At 35.5% G+C, this 19,599-nt stretch overlaps 1 protein-coding gene across 10 annotated transcripts in view; it reads right to left on the bottom strand.

The window, feature by feature from the left end:
• The window catches only part of STXBP5L (syntaxin binding protein 5L), a 182,036-nt gene that overhangs the window by 114,931 nt on the left and 47,506 nt on the right, over positions 1-19,599 (bottom strand). For all 10 annotated transcript variants that reach the window (XM_054004639.1, XM_054004679.1, XM_054004655.1 and 7 more), the window contains exon 3: positions 58-139. In XM_054004639.1, the coding sequence (XP_053860614.1) occupies positions 58-139 (82 nt within the window). The remainder of the gene's footprint in view (positions 1-57; positions 140-19,599) is intronic.

Here is a 19,599-nt window from a genome sequence, read left to right as displayed (position 1 = left end):
TGAATTGACTTATTCAACTAAATTTATACAGAAGAATCTGAGTAAATATGTCCTTACCTCATTGATTAAGAACTGGAGCTGCAGAACTGCAGCACCACTTTCATGTTGGCAGTAGCAATCAACACCAGGCCTGCCCAATCTGTTGTCATCAAAGTCAAGGATTCTAACATTCCTGTTATAACCAGAAGTAAAGAGGGAAAGAAAGAACTACCAATTAAACTCTAATTAACCTTTAATTAACCTCAATTCTTCTTGCTTTCTGTAAAACAAAAGAATTCATGCTGACATTCCACTATTCTAATTGAAGTACCAACATCATCAGCCTGAAATGTGCAATTGTGAGTGATCTGTTCTAGCCTATTTTTTTTCCTGTGAAACAAAGTACATGAATTAACATACAAATTCAGCAGGATGCAACTTAAATTTATTTTTATACATTATTGGTTTATATAACACATGAATGTACCAGATTTTTGTACTTATCAAGACTAGACATATAATGAATGTAGCTTTTTATCTGTTCTCTTCAGGTCTTTTTCTGTGCATGCTAAATTGTCATCTCCCTAACATAGAGGATGATGGCCTTTCCCATCTGAGTCAGAGACTTAGCAAGAAACTGTTGTTCTAGAAAATTACTGAAGATCAAAAGTAAGGCAAGAGGAGAAATATGAAATATATTATTAGCAACCGTATTGTGTGAAACTTATGAAACACCGCATATTAAGAATATCAGGATTATGATTAGAAACAATTATTTACAATATAGAACTTGATCCACTTGTAACATACAATCATATTAGCATATTGTAAAACCCTGACCAAAAAAAGCCAACTGTCCACTTATTTTAGCTGCAGGTAAATGTCAGAACCTTTACTTCCCTTTTCACAGGAGAGAGGTGTACAGTGAACCATTCTAATATTGGCCTTCAGAAAGTATAATCCATTAATTAGCAAATTAGAGATTTAGAAGCTCCAAGTATGAAACAACTGCTCTTCCAATTGTTAAACAAGCAGCTTAATGGATACCACTTACCTTGAGACCTGAACTCTACTCTTGATTTTGTCAACTGGTCTAGTGGATAACCTTTGGGGGAAAGAAATTTTTTTTCTTACCTGAGCTTCATTTCTCTATTTGTAAGATGGAGATAGAGTTTTATAAAACTGGTGTTTATAGATGAAAAGTTGTGTATAAAACATCATAACTACATTATAGAACAGCAAAGCAGAGAAAAAGAAATAACTCAATTTGCTGCTTGCTCCCAAGCTGTAGTCATGGATACAATCATAACTGATAACATAATAAAAACCTGCATCTTTTAAACAACCTATTCAAAATGGATAATAACAAAGTACTGTAGTCTAAGGCACTTTGTAAGTGTTGATGGTAATCCTCTGGTCCATTCTGAATGACTGTTCTATGGCACTCTTTTTTAACATTTAACAACCACTTCTTGTAATGTGAGAGAAAGTACCAAAACCACCCAAGCAAGTCACCAACCCACCCGGGATTTCAAGCTAACTGGAACTTTTAAGAGATAAGTGCTTTCCTTTTAACCTGAGTTTAATACTCAGTACAAACACATGGTATTACTTAATGATTGTCCTTAATGAAAATTACAGCTGCATTGCCCTGATTAAGCATCTGTCACCCTTCAGCATCAGTGCAGTATCATGCTAAGTCAGTTTTCTAGGAAACATCCTAGCAAAGTAGACGATTTCACTCAGCATCTCCCAAACAAACAAAGCACTCTCCAAAAATTCACATTTATATGCATCAGTGTTCACCCTGAAAAATAAATTACTAAAGTACCCACAAATTACTAAAATAAGAGAGAAATTGTGCTGTCTGCTTCATTCTGGCCAGTTGCCCTGAAGTGAGAATTGATGCTTAAATAGCAGCATTAGCACTGACTGCTGGTGGTTTTCAAACATTCTGGGAGCTGCAGTGAGGTCCTTCCAGCAGAAGGAGCTGAAGAGATATGATGACTTGGCTAATGTTCTTGGCACTTGAGCCCATCTTCTGCAAATTCTGTGTTTTGCTGCCAAGCATGGAGAAGTACAACCTTACCTCATCAAATCTTTTCATAGCAGTGTATTACAATAGGACATACAGCAGAAGAAGTACCTATAGTTCAAGCTTTGGACTGACTTTATTCTTTTTACTTTTCCCTTTTCATTAAACGATGACTCCGCTATCAGGGAGAATGGAGTATCTCTGAGGATATTAAAAGAGGGGACCAATACATCTAAATACTGCAAAGTAGACACCGTGGGTTTCAAGAATAAAAGCTAGTCACTATCTTCTCTCTTATCACTATGTTGGATCTCCCAGGGGCCTTCAAAGCCATGCCAGATTATCTTAATTTATACATAAAAGTGAAAAAGATGAAAACTTAGTCTGGATGTCTTTTGGGATCTAGAGCAAAACAAGTAGAATTAGAATTACATCAAGCAGTGAAAGTGTGACAGTAATAACATTCTATTTCTTTCTGAAAACTACACTTAATCCTGGTTTTAAGATCTGCAAGAGTGAAATAGGAATTTTGCTCTTCATTCACTTGTATGCAACACTTTTTGACTGAGTGTTTCAACATCCTGATATTCCAAAGCTTATAATTACTTGGGAAAAAAATCAGTTGCTAAGATGACTAATTTTAAATACTTGGATTCATCTTCGAAGATGCAGACTTCCATGACAGCATAATACATTAGTAACCAAGAATTTACACTCTCACATCCTGGAAATTAAAGTTGTCAGTGAATGATTACATTCATGATGAGAGGTAACAGTGACTAAATCTTTTCATAGCATGATCTGTGACCACTTTCCACAGTACCCCACAGCTTTTTTATTCCATGATTCATTTTTACTATGTCATACACACAGATCTGATGTGTCTCATTCTTCTCAGAGGTTAGCACTAATGGAATCCAAAGACTTGCAAGTCCTTGGTGTTCACTGAGAACCAAAAGCACAGATTACTACAGAAATGACTCAGGAAGTTGAGGCCAGTGTCACTTGCAGCAGGTATTTAACTTAGGATCAGAAGGGGATGAGGTAGGACATGTTTTCCTTCATTAAGACAGTGACTCGTTAGTAGTGTGAGATTAAATCTTTTAGCAATAACAAGGACTGCAGTGTGATTCATTCCTCTTTGCAGGGGCAAGGAAGTGAAGATAGGGTGTCATAAAGAACCTCCTTCCACGGCAGATAGAAGATATCTCAAGTAAAAACTCCTAAATCACATATGGCACCTTTTTCAAAACCAAAACTCTTCCATAGAAGAAAATGACACCAAACTATGTAAATAAGCAGCTCTAACTTTTTTTGGGTACTTAACTAATTTCTTCCATGACTAAGAACAGTCTATGTACAGAAATGAACATTAGAGCAGAAACCATGGTCTCACATCTACTATTTTATTAAAATGATACATACAGAAATGGGAAATCTCCATTTACAGCCTCTCCTTTAAACATTTGGGAATTGTGGGGTGCTGCAAAAGTAGCATTGCTGCTCTGAGTCCTTGTCATCTGATCTGCACTGACTGGTACATGTTTGAATAGGACTCCAACAGCACCCTAAGAGCAGATGCTTGTGGGCTGGTGTTACTCCATTACATAAATCAACTGCAGAATTGACTTGGGGTATAACTTGAATATAGGACAGCTTTTTTTTGCAGAAGACTTATTCCACTGAATTGAGTGATTTATCAGTTTAAAAAGCACCAATGGATTTATCTAAATAGTCAAATACTAGAATGATCAAAGAATTCAACCACACCACTGACCACCTAAATCAACCAGAAGGTTTGTCAGTTGTATCTGTGTCATGAGGCAGATCTTGTCAAAAGATAACAATTATGGAAACAGCACCTTTAGCACCTAGATTTGTAGTTCTGAACATAGCTACTTTCAGTTCCTGGAATACATATTTTTACAGTTCCCTAATGGAGTTTCTCCAAGTCTCATACACATTAATTTTCTACTAAGGACAGTGCATATTCTGGTACAAATAAATGCCACAGTCCTAAGTCCCAAATAAATGCCTAAATCCTCAGTACAAAACTGGGCTTTAAACTAATTTTTTCTCTCTTTACATAAGATATTCTATATTTTGATTTCTGAAGTGTATTGCTCCAGTGTTTTGTTATCCTCACTATTAAGAATGTCATGCTATATGTGGAATCAATAAATTTAGCTTTCATTTCAAGCTTTTGCATCTCATTACATCTTTTCATGCTAAATTAAATACCTTCATATTAGCAGAAATTTCCTGCTTTGAAAGCTGTATCTTTTCTATCTTCTTCATAAATAAAAGCAAAAACTCTGAGCTCCTTTACTTTCATGTCACCAGCAATTTTCTTAGCTTTGAATAGTTCCCGCCTGTTTTCATACATAATCTAGAATGTGTACTCAACTTCTTTCAAGTGTCAAAACCAAAGCCACACACATCATCTTGGTAATGGTTTCTTTAATACAATGTAAAAACATGGACTGCATTTTTTAATGTCTTATATTCAATATAGTTTTCAAATGCATGTGTGTACCACCTATTTATTACAATAACAAATTGGGAAATCATATTAGTTTTGGTTTTTGAGACTTCTCCGTTGCTCTTCAAAAAATAAGCACTCCTTAAGAAGCTCAATTCTGTCAATTGCTTGTAGCTGAGCTCACTGAACTCCTGACAAAGGACACACAACCTCTTCCTACCTTTATGGCCCTCTATTTGTTGTAGATTCACTGGGCACTGCTTCATTAAGCAATATCTTTGTGGGTTTTGTTTTGAACATAGAAGGATTTGGTTTTACAATGAGCTTCATTATGTCTGGAGTTCATTCAGCTGGTTAAATAAATAGCTCCTTTTTTTCCCTCTCCACTAAGAAAAGGTGAAATATTGCTGCACTTGGCTGCTATCTTAGGATGCTACATGTGGAATCTTTCATAAATGTGAACTTTTTTAGCACCAACAAACATGAGATTTTGGTCTACAATGACCTTCATCTTGTTTACTTTTCTTGACATAGATTTCTCTGTTCATGCATACAAATTATGTAAGAGTTAATCTCAGGAACACTTAAATATTCATTATTATCCTTACTGGCTGAAAATTTTGCTTTTGGCAAATCTTTGATTTCTTCCAGCTTAAAGCTTATAGATAGCTTGTATTTAATGGCAACTCTCTATACTAGAAGCCATTTTATTTCCCAAAGTATATGCAGGCACCATGAGAATAAGCGAAACTCATAAGGCTTCATATTTTCATCTCTTCTGAATAAAACTGCCTTTCAAGGTCTTTGTCATTTTGAGAATTATCTGTTCCAGAAACAGAATACAAATACAGTCAACATGTGACTGAACTCAATCAACCCTAAACCTGAAGTAGTACATGTGATTTACTCAGGAAGTACTGACTTTAGCAACGTTTCACAAGTAACACAAAATCATTGAATGGCTTGGGTTGGAAAGGACCTTCAAGATTATCTAGTTCACATGTAGGGGAATAATTTCATACTCCATTTGTGGAATATCAATAATTTTAAATCTCCTTTTGCACATGCATATACACACACACACAGAGACACAGACACACACAGAGTGTTTAACAGAAACTACTGTAGTGCTAAATTCACTTACAAAGAGAAGTAATTTAGTTATTAGTCTGTAAAAGCTCCATATTGCCAAGCATCTACACTGAAGAATCTGTATTTTGAGGCTGTACTTCATGCAGTAGTAAAAAAAAAAATTAAAAGGTTGCATTTACAGTGGGCTTCCTCTTCTTTCCCAGGCAGTCATAAACCTCAGCAAGTTCACTGACACATACAGATAAAACCAAGAAAGGCAAAAATGAATGAAAACTGGAATCCATGGAAGTGAGTGAAGAGTATAATTAATTATATTCACAGGTGCCAGTGTTTCAGAGCCAGTGCAGACACCAGTTCAGTCAAAAACATGACAAATATGGGAATAGGAGGAAGGGATCTGTTTACAAACCCATCTGGTAAAAAGCTGCAGAGCGAATAAGCTGGGACAGAATAATACTTTTGCCCTAGTGCACACTGGAGGTTATGGAAAACTAAACAGACACAAATGAGAGGGCTGTGTGTTCCAAAGCCAGAAAGTTACTCGAACACAACCAAGATCCTGAGCAACAACCTGCAGAGATATAGACAAAAAAATTGATAAGACCACACCATTTGATTCAATTTACTGCCTTTTAAGAGGACTATGCAAATCATACCATGTGCTGCCCATCTGTTTGCAGTGGGCACAGATGGTAGTCTTACACACTCTGTCTTACCAAAGAAATAAAGCAGGTAGCCTTAACTCAGCCATTTTGATTTGCTTTCTTCTCAACCTTCAGGCATTAATATTTAACACAGTATTTGCTCCGTGTGGGTCTCACACCCAGAACATACATAACAGATGCAGGTTATCACATGTGCAGTCACTGATGACAAATTCATCCATCTACAATGGTTTCATACTAAACCTAACTGCATTTAAAACTTAAGCACCAATGTTGTGTTAGTATTTGTTTTCCCTGGTTTTGTACACTCTGCCACTGGATTTGCTGATAACAGATTTAGACAAAGTTTAATGAATTTTTGTATGTGCTCTTCAAGCAAAAATGAAAGACTATATAAACTCTACATAAGGTCAAAACTTAGTATTATTCATATTGTTCTTCAACATAAGATTTTTTCTAATGTTTCTTGAACTTTTAGTGATTAGTAACAGTTGTTACAAGGCACAGATTTTCTTCATAGCTGCAGGTTATGAAGAACAACTGGTGACAACAGAGGATAGAATGAAAAGTGATCTTATAACCAGTCTTTTGTAAAAAGGTCAAAAGATCTGTAACTAAAAATAAAAATACATTTTCCCAAATATTAATTCCTCCCAGAGTTGCTATGGAAAAGTTAGACAAATAAAATAATACATTAAGCCTTCATCCATATAGTGACAGAGCTTGAGATACACATTATCCTTTCTCTGTTAAATAGAGACAGCACTTAGCTATTACTGGAAATCTTTAAAGCAAGACTGCTTTTCTTCCCAAATGCTACTTTCAGCCCCAACAACCAGATTAGGAACAAGGTGATGAAGGTCCTATGGCAAATTATGTAGTCTGTAGGAGACGGGAGCAAATGATGAGATAATGTTCCCTCTTACATGAAATCATTCCACTGTTTTGGCTAGTACTCACATGGGAAAGAAGAACTTCATTGTTCAGAGGTGATAGAATAATTAACAGTTGTTGCAATTACTTCTGGCTAATGCTTCATGCCAGATACATCACAGCAATGAGTCCCACACAACTCTAGTTCTGTGTTTCATGAGCAATTACGGAATTTTAAGACTAACACTGCCTTGCACACTGTTGTGTTACTCCAAAGGCAAAGCAGAAGGAATCAGGAGAACATATATGACTGGTTTCCTTTGGAAATTTTGTGCTCTGTCCTATAATAAGAATATCCTACATTTTACTCTTATCAGCTGCTAAGACCCTGCCAAAACTGCTTTTATCAACCAATCAACACTGAACTGAAACAGTGAAAAGTTTCTACTGAAAAGGTGAGAGCATTCTATACATCTATATTATTCTATACTGAAAAAATATAAGCATCTTTACAAGGCATTCAGAAGACTCCTTTCAACACAAAATAAATTATTTCTATAAGCAACTCTTTTCTTCAAAGTTCAATTCACAATTACCTGCTAAAATAACAACAAAATAATCCCAAAATTAATTTTAAGAAATTTACTCCCTAAAATCTCCAGACTAGCTATCAAGACAGTCAATAGGTTATGAAAGTGAGGTGATTATCCAATAATAGATAATGAGCAGAGCTTATATACTGATTGACATATTTCTTGTCTGAACTCAACTTTACAAATAAATTAAATAACCATTCTGTTAAATTTTCTGATTATACTGGAATAAGCAGCAAGGAATACTGTGCAAATATAACCCCGGGGCTCTAAAGTAAAAATGCATGGTTTGAGGATTTTTTTTTTTGTCTTATTCAGTAATATGTCAGAAAATTTCCATGCATAACATCACAGATCACTTTTGTTAACTGAGAGATCTAAGTATACTTAGAGAGATATATAATGCAAGGGAATTTTGGTCAGAAAAAATTGCACTAACACACATGTACTAATTGGGAAAGACTTTGGGAAAGACAGCATCTGATCTTGACTCAGGCTTTGGAAGTGGTAAGTGATGTGGAGATTTGTTTGCTTGAGTGTTTGAACATTGCCACTGTTCCAAGGAATGTGCCCTTTAACATAAATGTGCCTATAGAAATAATTTAATTTCAGTGTTTATCCAACCACAAGATAATACAGATGCTGAGGTCATACATCATGTTCTTTTTAGGCAGAGCAGTGCCGCCTAAAATATTAAATAATTCCATTACTCCACAGGAAACTGCTCACAGCTTGTTATCTGATGAGCAATTCCTTAAATTCATCCACTGCTTCAGCTCTATTATCATCTGTTTAGCATTGGAGGTCTCTGGTACAACACAGAAAAGTACTTCACATTCAAAAACTTATTAAAAGGAAGTTCAATATGTTACTAGGCAATAATTTCATTCCTGCCTCAGAAAAACAGACAAATGATATTGCTATAAATTTCATTTAGGCTATGCTAATATTCAGCTCTTTTGCCACTCAATATATTTATTTTGGATCTTAATAAAGAAAGATGTTAATCTAGAATTTCATTTGTTAAGCAAGAATGGTCATGTAAAGCACACAGGAACACGTGCTATCGATAAAAGCCAAAACTGACAATGAAGCTATTCAAATTTGAATTATTAAAATTAGAAAAATATAAGAATTTAATGGAAATAAATTTAGCATTTGACAAAATTTCAATGAATCATCTGCCAAGTTTTATTCTTAGGTTTAGTTCCATATAATTGACACTATAAATATGTTTATGTTGAAAGGCATCTCAAGTATCAGTCAACCTTAAATAATTTTCTTTCCTACTATCATAAAACTCATGTCATTTTTAAGAAAATATTTCAGCAATGAGCTACATGGAAGAGGTGTTTTTTCTCTAGTCCAAGATACAGGTTAAATGACATCTACATTTATCACTTTTATAACCCTCCTGAGCCACATAATTATTCCATCTGATTTTGAAATAAAGTACAATATAGACCACAGTTGATCAGCCCTTCCATTCAATAGACATGAAACAGGTAACCAGCAGCTGGCTAAAATGTATTTCAGGAAGTCTTTTTGGTGTAAATAAGTATGAACTATCATTTTGCCACTTTAAACAGACACTTGCAGATTGTGTTATACAAATTATGTTCATGTTTCATGAACATAGCTCTAAGAAGCATTTGTTTTATTTGCATTAAAATTTATAATCACATTTGTTGAGATGGGTTAAAACATGAGTAAAGGTTTGAAAACATAGTTAGTGAATACTGAATAAGTTCCAAAGAGCATTTGCATTTTTAAGAATAGACTGACTACTGCTGGGAATAAAATGGGATATACCACAAATCTCCCAGGATCCCAGATTTTTTATGCCAATTACTGAAAATCTGCATGTTTCAGTGAAGCAGGACACTGTTTCAGAACTTACCATACTAATACAGCATTATTTCAGAATAACCCAGTTCTTGCTGGACAAGAATCAAGAAGGATCAAAACTGCTTCCACATTGCCTTGGCAATTCTAATTAAAAAGACTGAGAGCTCTGCCTTCCTTTGAGGAATTATTCTTTGCAGATTTGGAGAGAACTGAAGCACTGCTACAGCTGAAGTAGATCTGGCTCCCCCAGGAAACTGACAGCGTGATGGTGCTGCTGGGGGTGCTGGCCCCCAAAAACCCCAAATCCTTCTCTACAGAATGAGGAGACCTGACAGAGACTGTAGAGGCTGGACGGTTATCAGTTCAGTTTTCCCACTGCCAAGATCGGCTGGGTTTGTTATCTCATGTCAGGAAGCAGGCCTGCAGTAACAGCTGCAGATCCAGCCCAGCATGATAGGACACACCACCAGGGCCCTGCTCTCTGCTCAATACAATGAGAAAAATGCCTTAAGCTCCATCTAATTTGTGTTTCTGCAGTGTGATGTGAGGCAGGAAGCCTGCAGGGAAACAAACTGGGCAGAGGAAGCAAGATACAGCGTAAGCCATCCATTCTGCCTCCTGGAGAAGTCCCCATTACAATTTTAATTATTAAGATAGGCTTAATCTAGGGAGAGACAGCTCTTGCAGAGCAATCTATCATACATGTAGGATGAGCAAAAGAGAGGAGAAAAACAGGGAGAAATCCAGCTTCACAGCATACACACACATCAATTGCATGAGCTTCTCCCCACAGTGATTTTCAGCAATTGGAGATATCACTCCTATGGCCATACTGAAGTTTAAGTATTTAAACTGTAGGTAGGATGAAAAAGGGACACCACCAATTAGTTAGAGCCTTTGACTCTCACTAATGTGAATGTCAAAATAGAAATATTTGGGAAGCTAAATATGGAGATATAGTTAGCTTTGGTTTTGTGAAACCCTAACAAACATTACTGACTATTCAGTAGCATAAAAGCTTTATCCTTTTCATTCCACAAACAATAATCCCAAAAGTCACATTTCAGTAATCCTATATTGTCTCCAAGACTTGATATATAAAGATCACCTTTGCATGGTCACTGTTCCTGCACTTCAATATTCCTGATTCGCCTTTTTACTAAAGGAAATTTACTGATCTAAATGGAGGGGGAAAAAAGCACTGTTCTTCCAAGTTCAGCATAGAAACTATCACCCAGATTAATTTTAAGATAGATAAAAGAATATAAATACAAAAGGTTGATATGGAGCAACTGGGGAAGAGTGTTATTTATCTCCTTTTGAATTCAGTGCACATAAATATCACATTGGTTGGGATGTCTGTCTAGGAAAACAGTAGGATGATTCTAAATTTTGAAACTGGACTGCCCATTTTCAGCTGTTGCATATTTCCTTTTGACTTAATTTACCAAAATGAGCAGGAGTTTTCCAAGCTTGAAAACTCAAGAGTCTATCACCTTTCCAAATGAATATATATTTATTAAGAGATGCTTTGCGTGACCACAATTTATTTGCTAAATAAGCCCAAAAAAATCAGACTGGAAAAGACAAATGCATGCACAAACACAAACATGCTGTGATGGAGAGAAATGTTTAAAAGAAGGGGGAAATGTGAAAATAACAAGGCAATCAGGATGTAATTGATTAGTGCTTGCAAAAGGCAGAAAAATGAGATCATTCCTATCAGAAAGTCATAAGGAATGGCAGAGAAACAGAAAGTTTAGACATTCTGTTCAGAAACAGAAAGTTTCTGGCATTTTCCAGACAAAGTGAGGGGGAGGGGGGACATCAAAATACCCTAAACGACCTCCCAGTTTTCTTTAACAGACTTCGGATGATGTAATTTTAATACTTTGGAAGGATTCAGAATTTTCAAAGAGTAGGTAAACAGATTTAGAATTTAGGTTTGCCCAAGGAAATGCCAGTATCTGTACAGATAAAGCAGGAGCTGTACAAGGTCTTCTGAGAATACTGATTTATTAGAACAAGCATTGACAAGATATACTCACAGCTACTTACAATGCTTGGAGGCTTTCTTGTCCAAATTTGCTGATGGATTTCTCTTAAATATGAGATATACTTGCATCCTAATATGTGATAAAAATGTAAGGCAGTAGCTTGGGTAAAGTTGCACAGTTTACATGTTTTACATATTAGTAAAACATCTTTGTAACTTGAAAACTGAACTGATTAGTAAGTAAATGGAAAAAGAAGAAATGCCTATGAAAGGGATGATGTCTAACCAAGTTTAAAGGCAAATATTTATTCTAGCTGAGTGTCCCAGCTCCTCTCTGCCAAAGACAGACATCAGAACTTGAAATTGATAGGTATCTACAACAGCTGCTTTCGTGCAACTTAAGCTATCATTATGTAGAACATGATATTGATTATCTATCTATACACATTTTTCCACAAGAATATGAAAATCTCACTAGAAGTCCTCTGCTGTTGCAGCCCACAGTGAAGCTTTCTTGTCAATTGGCTTTGCCAATGAGTTCAGCTCTATATACTCAAAAGACTTTAATTCCTAAACTGACTTTTGCTGTCCAATTTAGGTCCCATTTTTCTAGTGGCTTACTTTCAGTTTTGTCTGGTTTCAAGCAATCACTTTTGAGAGGGAGCTCTAGGTCTACCGCATCAACAAACATTTCCCATACTGATCTTGCCAGGAATAAGAGAACTGCAAATTCACCACACCAAGGCTTTTTCAGGGACTAAGACCTGCATTTTCCTGACTACTAAGATGACATTGGTTGCTCAGTATGATTTCTATGATCCCTTAACAAAATTACAATTTTTGTTGGATTTTTTTTAATTAAACAATTTAAAATCCAAATCACACAGGCATTTATATTTCCCACAGCCTAGTCTAATATTTAGCATTCATATTCATTGCACACTAATCATTGGTCAGATTTATTATTAATGGTACTATAAAATGATACTGATAGTGTCAAATTTAAGTGTTCCCCCTGAGATTTAAAAAAAAGAATAGATTCAATAATATTTATCAAAAAGCAATTAAAGTACCTGAATTTTTTATCTACCTAATAACTCAAGTATATACTTTAGATTTCATACATTTTTGTTTTAAAAATCAGTAACGCATCTAAGTCAATACATTAAAGACAATAAAAGAGGTTGTGTCCCAGCTTAAGGAAGATTATCTTTTGCACTGATGATCCCACACCATGTTAAAATCAAGGGCTACAAGTGAAAATATTCTTTTCCTTTACTACCTCATGACAGTAAATACTTGTAATTTTCCTTCATTTCTTCTGAATTGCATCTCTGCCACAAGGGTGCAGACAATCTATCCGCTCCTCCAACTACTCCGCTGATTTTATTTCATCTGGAAAGTATAAGAACTTCTTCTGTTCACTGAATATACACATTACACATTGTTTCCCTGCTATATTTCTTAATCCAGAAATAAAATGTGGTAAGAAATTAATTTACAACTCTAAATTTCTTATTTCCTCTATTCTGGCTACTCTTCCCCATTATTACCATAGTCTCTGGTGTCTGAATGAGCAAAATACCTTTTTTGATACTTAGAGATTCGGGGGAAATGAGTTTTTTTTATTGTTGGTATATTTTGTGGGTTTGGGAAGAGATTGTTTTTAAGTAATACAAGTAATACCCTGAATTTCTTTGAACTTCAAAACATTCATACTTGTGGATGACCAATGCATTATGCACCCTGCTTTACCTAATCCAGACCAATGACAACAGCTTTAATGCACTCTATTCCAATGTTTTTAAAAACCTGATTCCTGTGACAAACATTACCTTTGGATACAGAATACTCAGATTCTGGCCATATTTCTTCTGCAATGATACCCCCAGGAATACTGTTCCATGAGAACAATGCAAATGCCACAGCCGGACCCTGGTTTTAATGCTCTGCTGAAGGGTAGAAATTCTTCAAATGAAGGAAATAGTGAAGAGCAAAGTGACTGCAATTGTTTACTTAGCAAAGGCCTGGTAGAAAAGCAGGTGGAAAATCATAAATCGGGGCAGCTCCTTCTTTGTTTTAAGCCTTATTTGAGTCAAATTCCAAGCTCTGCACTAAGGCACTTTGCATATCAAAGTGTCCTGCATTAATTTAAGTATGTTTTGACATCTTTGCATGACAGATTATGAAACCTGAACCAGATTCATTCTTAATTTTCCAAGACTCTCTCATTTCTTCTGGTGCTGAATCTATTTCAGATTACCGTGTAGCATATCATGGTATTCTCAAGGTACAGGTAGTCACTTATTGATGGTCTAACCAAAACTCTTACTAGAACATCCTTTCAGAATTAGCCCTCTTCTATTACCAGCTCCAATTTTACAAATATGCCAGAATTGCTGGATTAGCATTAAAACAAATCATAAGAATAAAAAACCCAGTAGACAAAATACTATAAAAAAAGATACCTCTGTCTGAAATTAATTTTTTAGAACTAGAATTCTCTGGCAGTTAATGGAAAAAAGCAAATTTTCTTGGGTGTTGGAGCATGAAAATGTCTACTCCAATCTCTTGTATTACCTCAATGAACACAATACTCTTTAATAAAAGCCTGTCTTCCAGAAAGACAATAAAGTTTAAAATTTCAAGAAATGAAGACCCTTTGAACTTTCCTTGGTAATTCATTTCAAAGACTAAAACATATATTGCTAAAAATATTAAGGCAATTTGTCAGATTTTAATTTCAAGTCACTAATATATTTCTCTGTTACTTTAGAAAATCTTTTCAGTAGCCATTTTATTCCTTTGGAAGGGCATGTAGAAAATCAGTTAAATCATCATTCCCTCTCCTTTTTCATAAACTAAGTCAGACTGAGATCCTCAAGTCTCTCATTATAATACACTTCTTCCAGCCAAATAATTTTTGTTTCTCTCCTGTAAATCTATCAAGATTTCTATAGTTATCTTTTACATTCACAAAAACAAAAAGACAAGGCAAGCAAAAAAGAGAGAAAAAAGAAAGCTACTCTAATTCTGGTTATTCAGCCCTTATCTAGATTTCACACACTGGTAATTTATATCTCTGCTATAAAATAACTCAACAACCGGTGCAGAATTAAATTAGTAATGCAGCAGTCAACTGTTAAACTTCAGCACCATTAAGACAAACTCCTGTTGGTAAGGCAATTAACCAGTCCTCTGAATAACCCTCACATTAAGGTACAGAATCATAAATAGAGAAGCATAACACGTAATCACCTCTCCAGAAAATGAGACATACATTCTCATTCTTCATGGGAGATAATTTCAATAATTTTCTCTTTATCTAAATTGCTACATGCTTCATGAGAAGATGCTTTATCTCTGAAGACAAAGCAGTTTACCAGTCTCCTAAATATTAACCTCATTAAGTCCTGGGGCAGTGAATGTGCCCCAGATAAAGTAAATACAAACTCTTCCTCCTTGCACCTTCTTTCCTGGTAAAGATTAGTCTGAGCCATGGAGTTGTATGGCAGGTATGAAGTCTAGCTGATGCTACTTACAGAAATAATGGAGCTTCTGGGATGATTTGGGCTGCCACCTCCATCCAGAATTGTGCACTTCCTAACTAGGAAGGCTGCCAGAACAACAGTGATCTGTAGCCAGTTGGTATGGTCAAAGTCTTTGTTATTGCGCAGCAGGGAGAGAGAGACTGACAGATAAATTTTTAGGAGATTTTGAGGACAAAAATCTGTCCAAGAAAGGATTTTTCAATGTTAATTATTTTGCTGCCTCTTCTACCTCTACCCAGCCCTGGCTTCTAAAACATCATGTTTAACATTGACTATAAAATCAAGCACTAAGAAGAAGTTAAGAAATGTTTTTCTCAACTCTAACAGAACCTCTTATTTTGAGGATTTAACTGAATGGAGATAAGAATGTGATTGTAGTTTATTAATTCCCTTATTTTTCCTGATTACTGAGAAATAAATTGATGAAACACACAACTATTATTTTATCATTACAAAATTGCCTAATTTGTTTTTGTTTCAAAGAAAGCAGCTAAAAATTTTAAAAATAAACATTTTTACTACACACTAAAAAAAATAAATATCACCCAAGCACAACAGTGTAATTTTTCAAGAAGTGAGGCATTAGTTACCAGTAAAAACTGTGATCAATTTTTCATTAGATACGGAGTTCTCACATAGTGCTGCTAATTCCCTGGCTTTACTAACAATTTAAGATAAGATATAAAATAACAGAGAAATAATTTCTTGTGCTTGAGACAAAATGCTTTTGATTCTCTAACTACATAAAAATCTAACTATACAAAGTATATCTAAACTATAAATCTAACTATATAAACAGCATAAAAAAAAAAGAGGAAAATTCGGTGGACAAAAACCCACACAGACCATGTCAGGTAGGCAACAGCATGCAAGATTTCCTGGTATTTTTTTGCAATCTGAATTATCATCACCTCTCATACAGCATGAAAATGTATTTGTATTCTGCAGGTTAATGTTATTTGGTTGTTGACCAGCACAAACAAAGAAATCAGAAGAGAATGAAAAACATTTTTCATAGCATACATTCCACAACATTGGCTGTTGTGTTTGTTTGGTTTTTTAAGCAGAAAAGACCATGGTAATCAGGAAAAATCACTTTTTCAGACTAAAATACTCTTAACCCAGTAACTAGACCTTTTAAAAATGAAACTTTTTATGAAAAAGTACATTTGAAATGACACAGGTAGGAAAGCTTGTCACCTCACACTTAAATTAGTCTCCCAAGTTCTGATGTCCAATACAGAATCTGGTCCACATGTGCATAATAAAAAGGTCACTGAAGCAAAAATTGACACAATATGTGAAGACTCTGCTTGATAACAAATACTGTGAGACTAAGACTAATTTGTTTAAAAGCCTGAAACTGTAGGGAACTCAGGACAAGCCTGCAGAGAATTTTGTAATCATAGAAGATAAGGAAGAGCAGGAGTTCTTCCAATCATTCAGGCCACATTTGCCTAAAGCAAGAAGATAAGGGAGCAAAATGAGGTGGCCACTGAGTAGGAAGAGAAGATCTATTGAATTATGCAAAGCTACCCTAAGACAGCAGTAAAGAGAGGCTTACATTTGTGGAAAGCACAAAGCAATGCTTCAAACATTTCCCCAGAGTGGAGGGAGAGAACACAACACAGCCTTGCCTCCGAGCTTCCTGCACATTTCCCATCCTGATCACAGAAGAAACACTGCCCTTTGGCCCTGCTATGATCATACATTTCAGAAGAGCTACTTCCTCCTTTCCCCCCAAGTGGGCAACCTCCAGAGTTCCCCAAGGGCTCCGGATCACTGACATGAGCTCTTGTCAGGGCACAAACCAAAACATGGGGAAGGATAAAAACTAAGGCACGTTGGGAGTGAGGTTGCTCCAAAAACAAGTTAACAAGAAGAAACCTCCACATTGCATACCCTGCACAGGGGTATATCATCCCTGAATGGTTCCTCTTTGGCACCTACAAAAGGTCTCATTTTTGTCTTCCACCAGAGCTGCCTGCACACCAAGCTCCCAGGAATGTTGTTTTCCACTCCTTACTCTTCCCTCCTCCACAACTGGAAACTTCCCATGGCTGAGAGGATTTGACAGCAAACCAGGGATATCACCTTTGCCTAGAGATCCAGCCAGCCAGCAAAGGGTGTAGATGGAGCCACCACAAGGCAAATGGAAGACCTCTCTTTCAACTGACCCAGATAATTCATAATTTTGTGATTTGGCATCTGGAAAAAACTTGGGGAAGCATATGGGATATTTTTTTATATTTTCACTTATGCAATATGTCTTTCCAACAGTTATTTTTGTTGTCACATGATATTTTTATGGCACTATTCCCATGATTAATAAGCTGTTTTTAAAAATGTACAAATATATAGCAATTTATTGTTTTCCTTGGTTATAACAAAAAGTGATGAAGTAAAGCTCTGCAGACAGCTTAATATAATTATAAAACAACAATATCTGGCATGCATAAATATGCTTTAAAGCATGCTATACATAAATACTATACTATTTTGATATCTTTATTTCATAGACTCAGAAAGACTCAGTTAAACTAAATATACTTATCCTCAAAGAGCAACTCAGGTACTTATTTTATAATATTACCAAAAACTAGGATTTTTTTCAGACCTCCATGTTTTGAGGGTTTTTTTTTTTCAACTGGCTGAATTTTTTACAGAAAATTATCTTCCGTTCTTCACAGATTATGTATCTGGAGGTAAACCAAGAGATTTCATCAGATTCTACAGATTACTGTTTATTTTGAATTGTCCTTATATACACATAGCTTTCAATCTATCAAGCCATCTGTCTTACTCAATATGCAGAACACTCTTGGTCATTATAGCTTATAGATATATATACATATATCTACACACACAAATATAAATACAATACATACGCATAAACAAAATACAATTACACACTTATGTGTATATACCAAATATATAGGTTAGAAACTCCAGTTTTCAGTGACAAATGTTTTGTGGCCAGATTCCTATGAAAGGCATATTCCCTTTGAGGTATCTGGGAGGTACCAACATCAGAAGAACAATGTCTGACATATGAAAATTATACACAATATATATAGCATACACAATATGCTACATAAATAAGGCAGTAAAACCAGCAATATTTTGAAAATTCAAGACTATTTTAATAAAAGATATGTAAATCTATAAAAGGAAAATACAGTGATTGTTTATTGCTGCATAAGAGCCGTGATCTTTTATAGTTCGGTCTACAGTAATAATTTATAAGTTAATTAGTTGTAAATTTTAAATTGTTGCTACTATTGCTATTTGTACTTTAAAATGTGGAAAATATTGTAATTTATATAATCAGAAAATATTAATGTGGTTCTGTAACTGAATAAATACTACTTAAAATAGCAAAGGCTGCAATTTATCCTTCACTATCAACAGGTAGTTCCCTTTTATTTCAGTTTTGGTAAAATAGCTCACTGTGCTTATTTCTTCAGAATGAAAGAGAGATAATTAAACAGAAGCTATTCTGACACTATGCGAAAACTTCCATGGATTCCTAAAAGAAAAGTGGGAATAATGCAAGAGAGAGAAGATGAAAACACGAGTATTCAGACATTTGCACTCCACAGAGCAAAGCAAGGTAACATACTGAGAAGCTACAGAAAATATTTTATTTTCACTTTAGGCCTGGCCTCTCCAAAACCATAAGACTAACTATGCAAATGTCAAGCAGTAGCATTTTTCTGCAGCTCTAGGCTGAAGTCTGAGGGAATACTGCTGATCATGATCCTTACCTAATCCAAATCTAAAAGTCGTGTACTAACGTTTGTGAGAGAGTTTATCTTTTCAGTAGTGTTAGAACAGTACTATATATATAAACATAAACTGATTTTTGAATATATTTAAAATCAACAAACTACACATATCTCTGACCTGTTAATGAAAAATGTCTTTCACTTTATCCAATTTAAGGCCATTTGTGTCCATTAGGGTCTGTGTATCAGTCTCCAATCTGAAGAATACTGCACTGATAATATAAATATGCAATACATCTATTCTTTATGAGGCACACACCAAAATTCTCCATTAGACTGTGAAAGGTACCCCATCCTCACAGTCCTTCCTTTCACTTAGCCAATTTATGACCCTCAGCACCTGCATGCTCCATCCTTCAGCCATAAGTCCATGCACTTCTGCCAGAATTAGAGCCCTTCCTGCACACCCCCCACTTTCTCATCCTGTCCATGTAAGAGGCTGATCCTGCTTTGTCAGTCATGCACTGTGACTCTCTCTAGGAGTCAAGTATAAGCAGAGCTGTTGAGATCTCACAGAACTTGCTCCTCCAAACAGGTAGTGAACCCTAGACCCTCCATCTCCCCATTTCAGTTTCTTAGGATTGCTGTTAGGAAGATGTTTCTTATAAAGTTCTAGAAAATAAAATTAAATTCCACACAGCCTGGAAAAAAGTCTCCAGGTAAGCAAACTTATTCACTGCTGCATTGGGCATATGGT

This window comes from Vidua macroura, chromosome 2, assembly GCF_024509145.1.
Source record: "Vidua macroura isolate BioBank_ID:100142 chromosome 2, ASM2450914v1, whole genome shotgun sequence".
Taxonomy (NCBI): Eukaryota; Metazoa; Chordata; class Aves; order Passeriformes; family Viduidae; genus Vidua; species Vidua macroura.
Note: the sequence above shows the minus strand (reverse complement) of the source record. Positions and strands in the feature narration are given on the sequence as shown.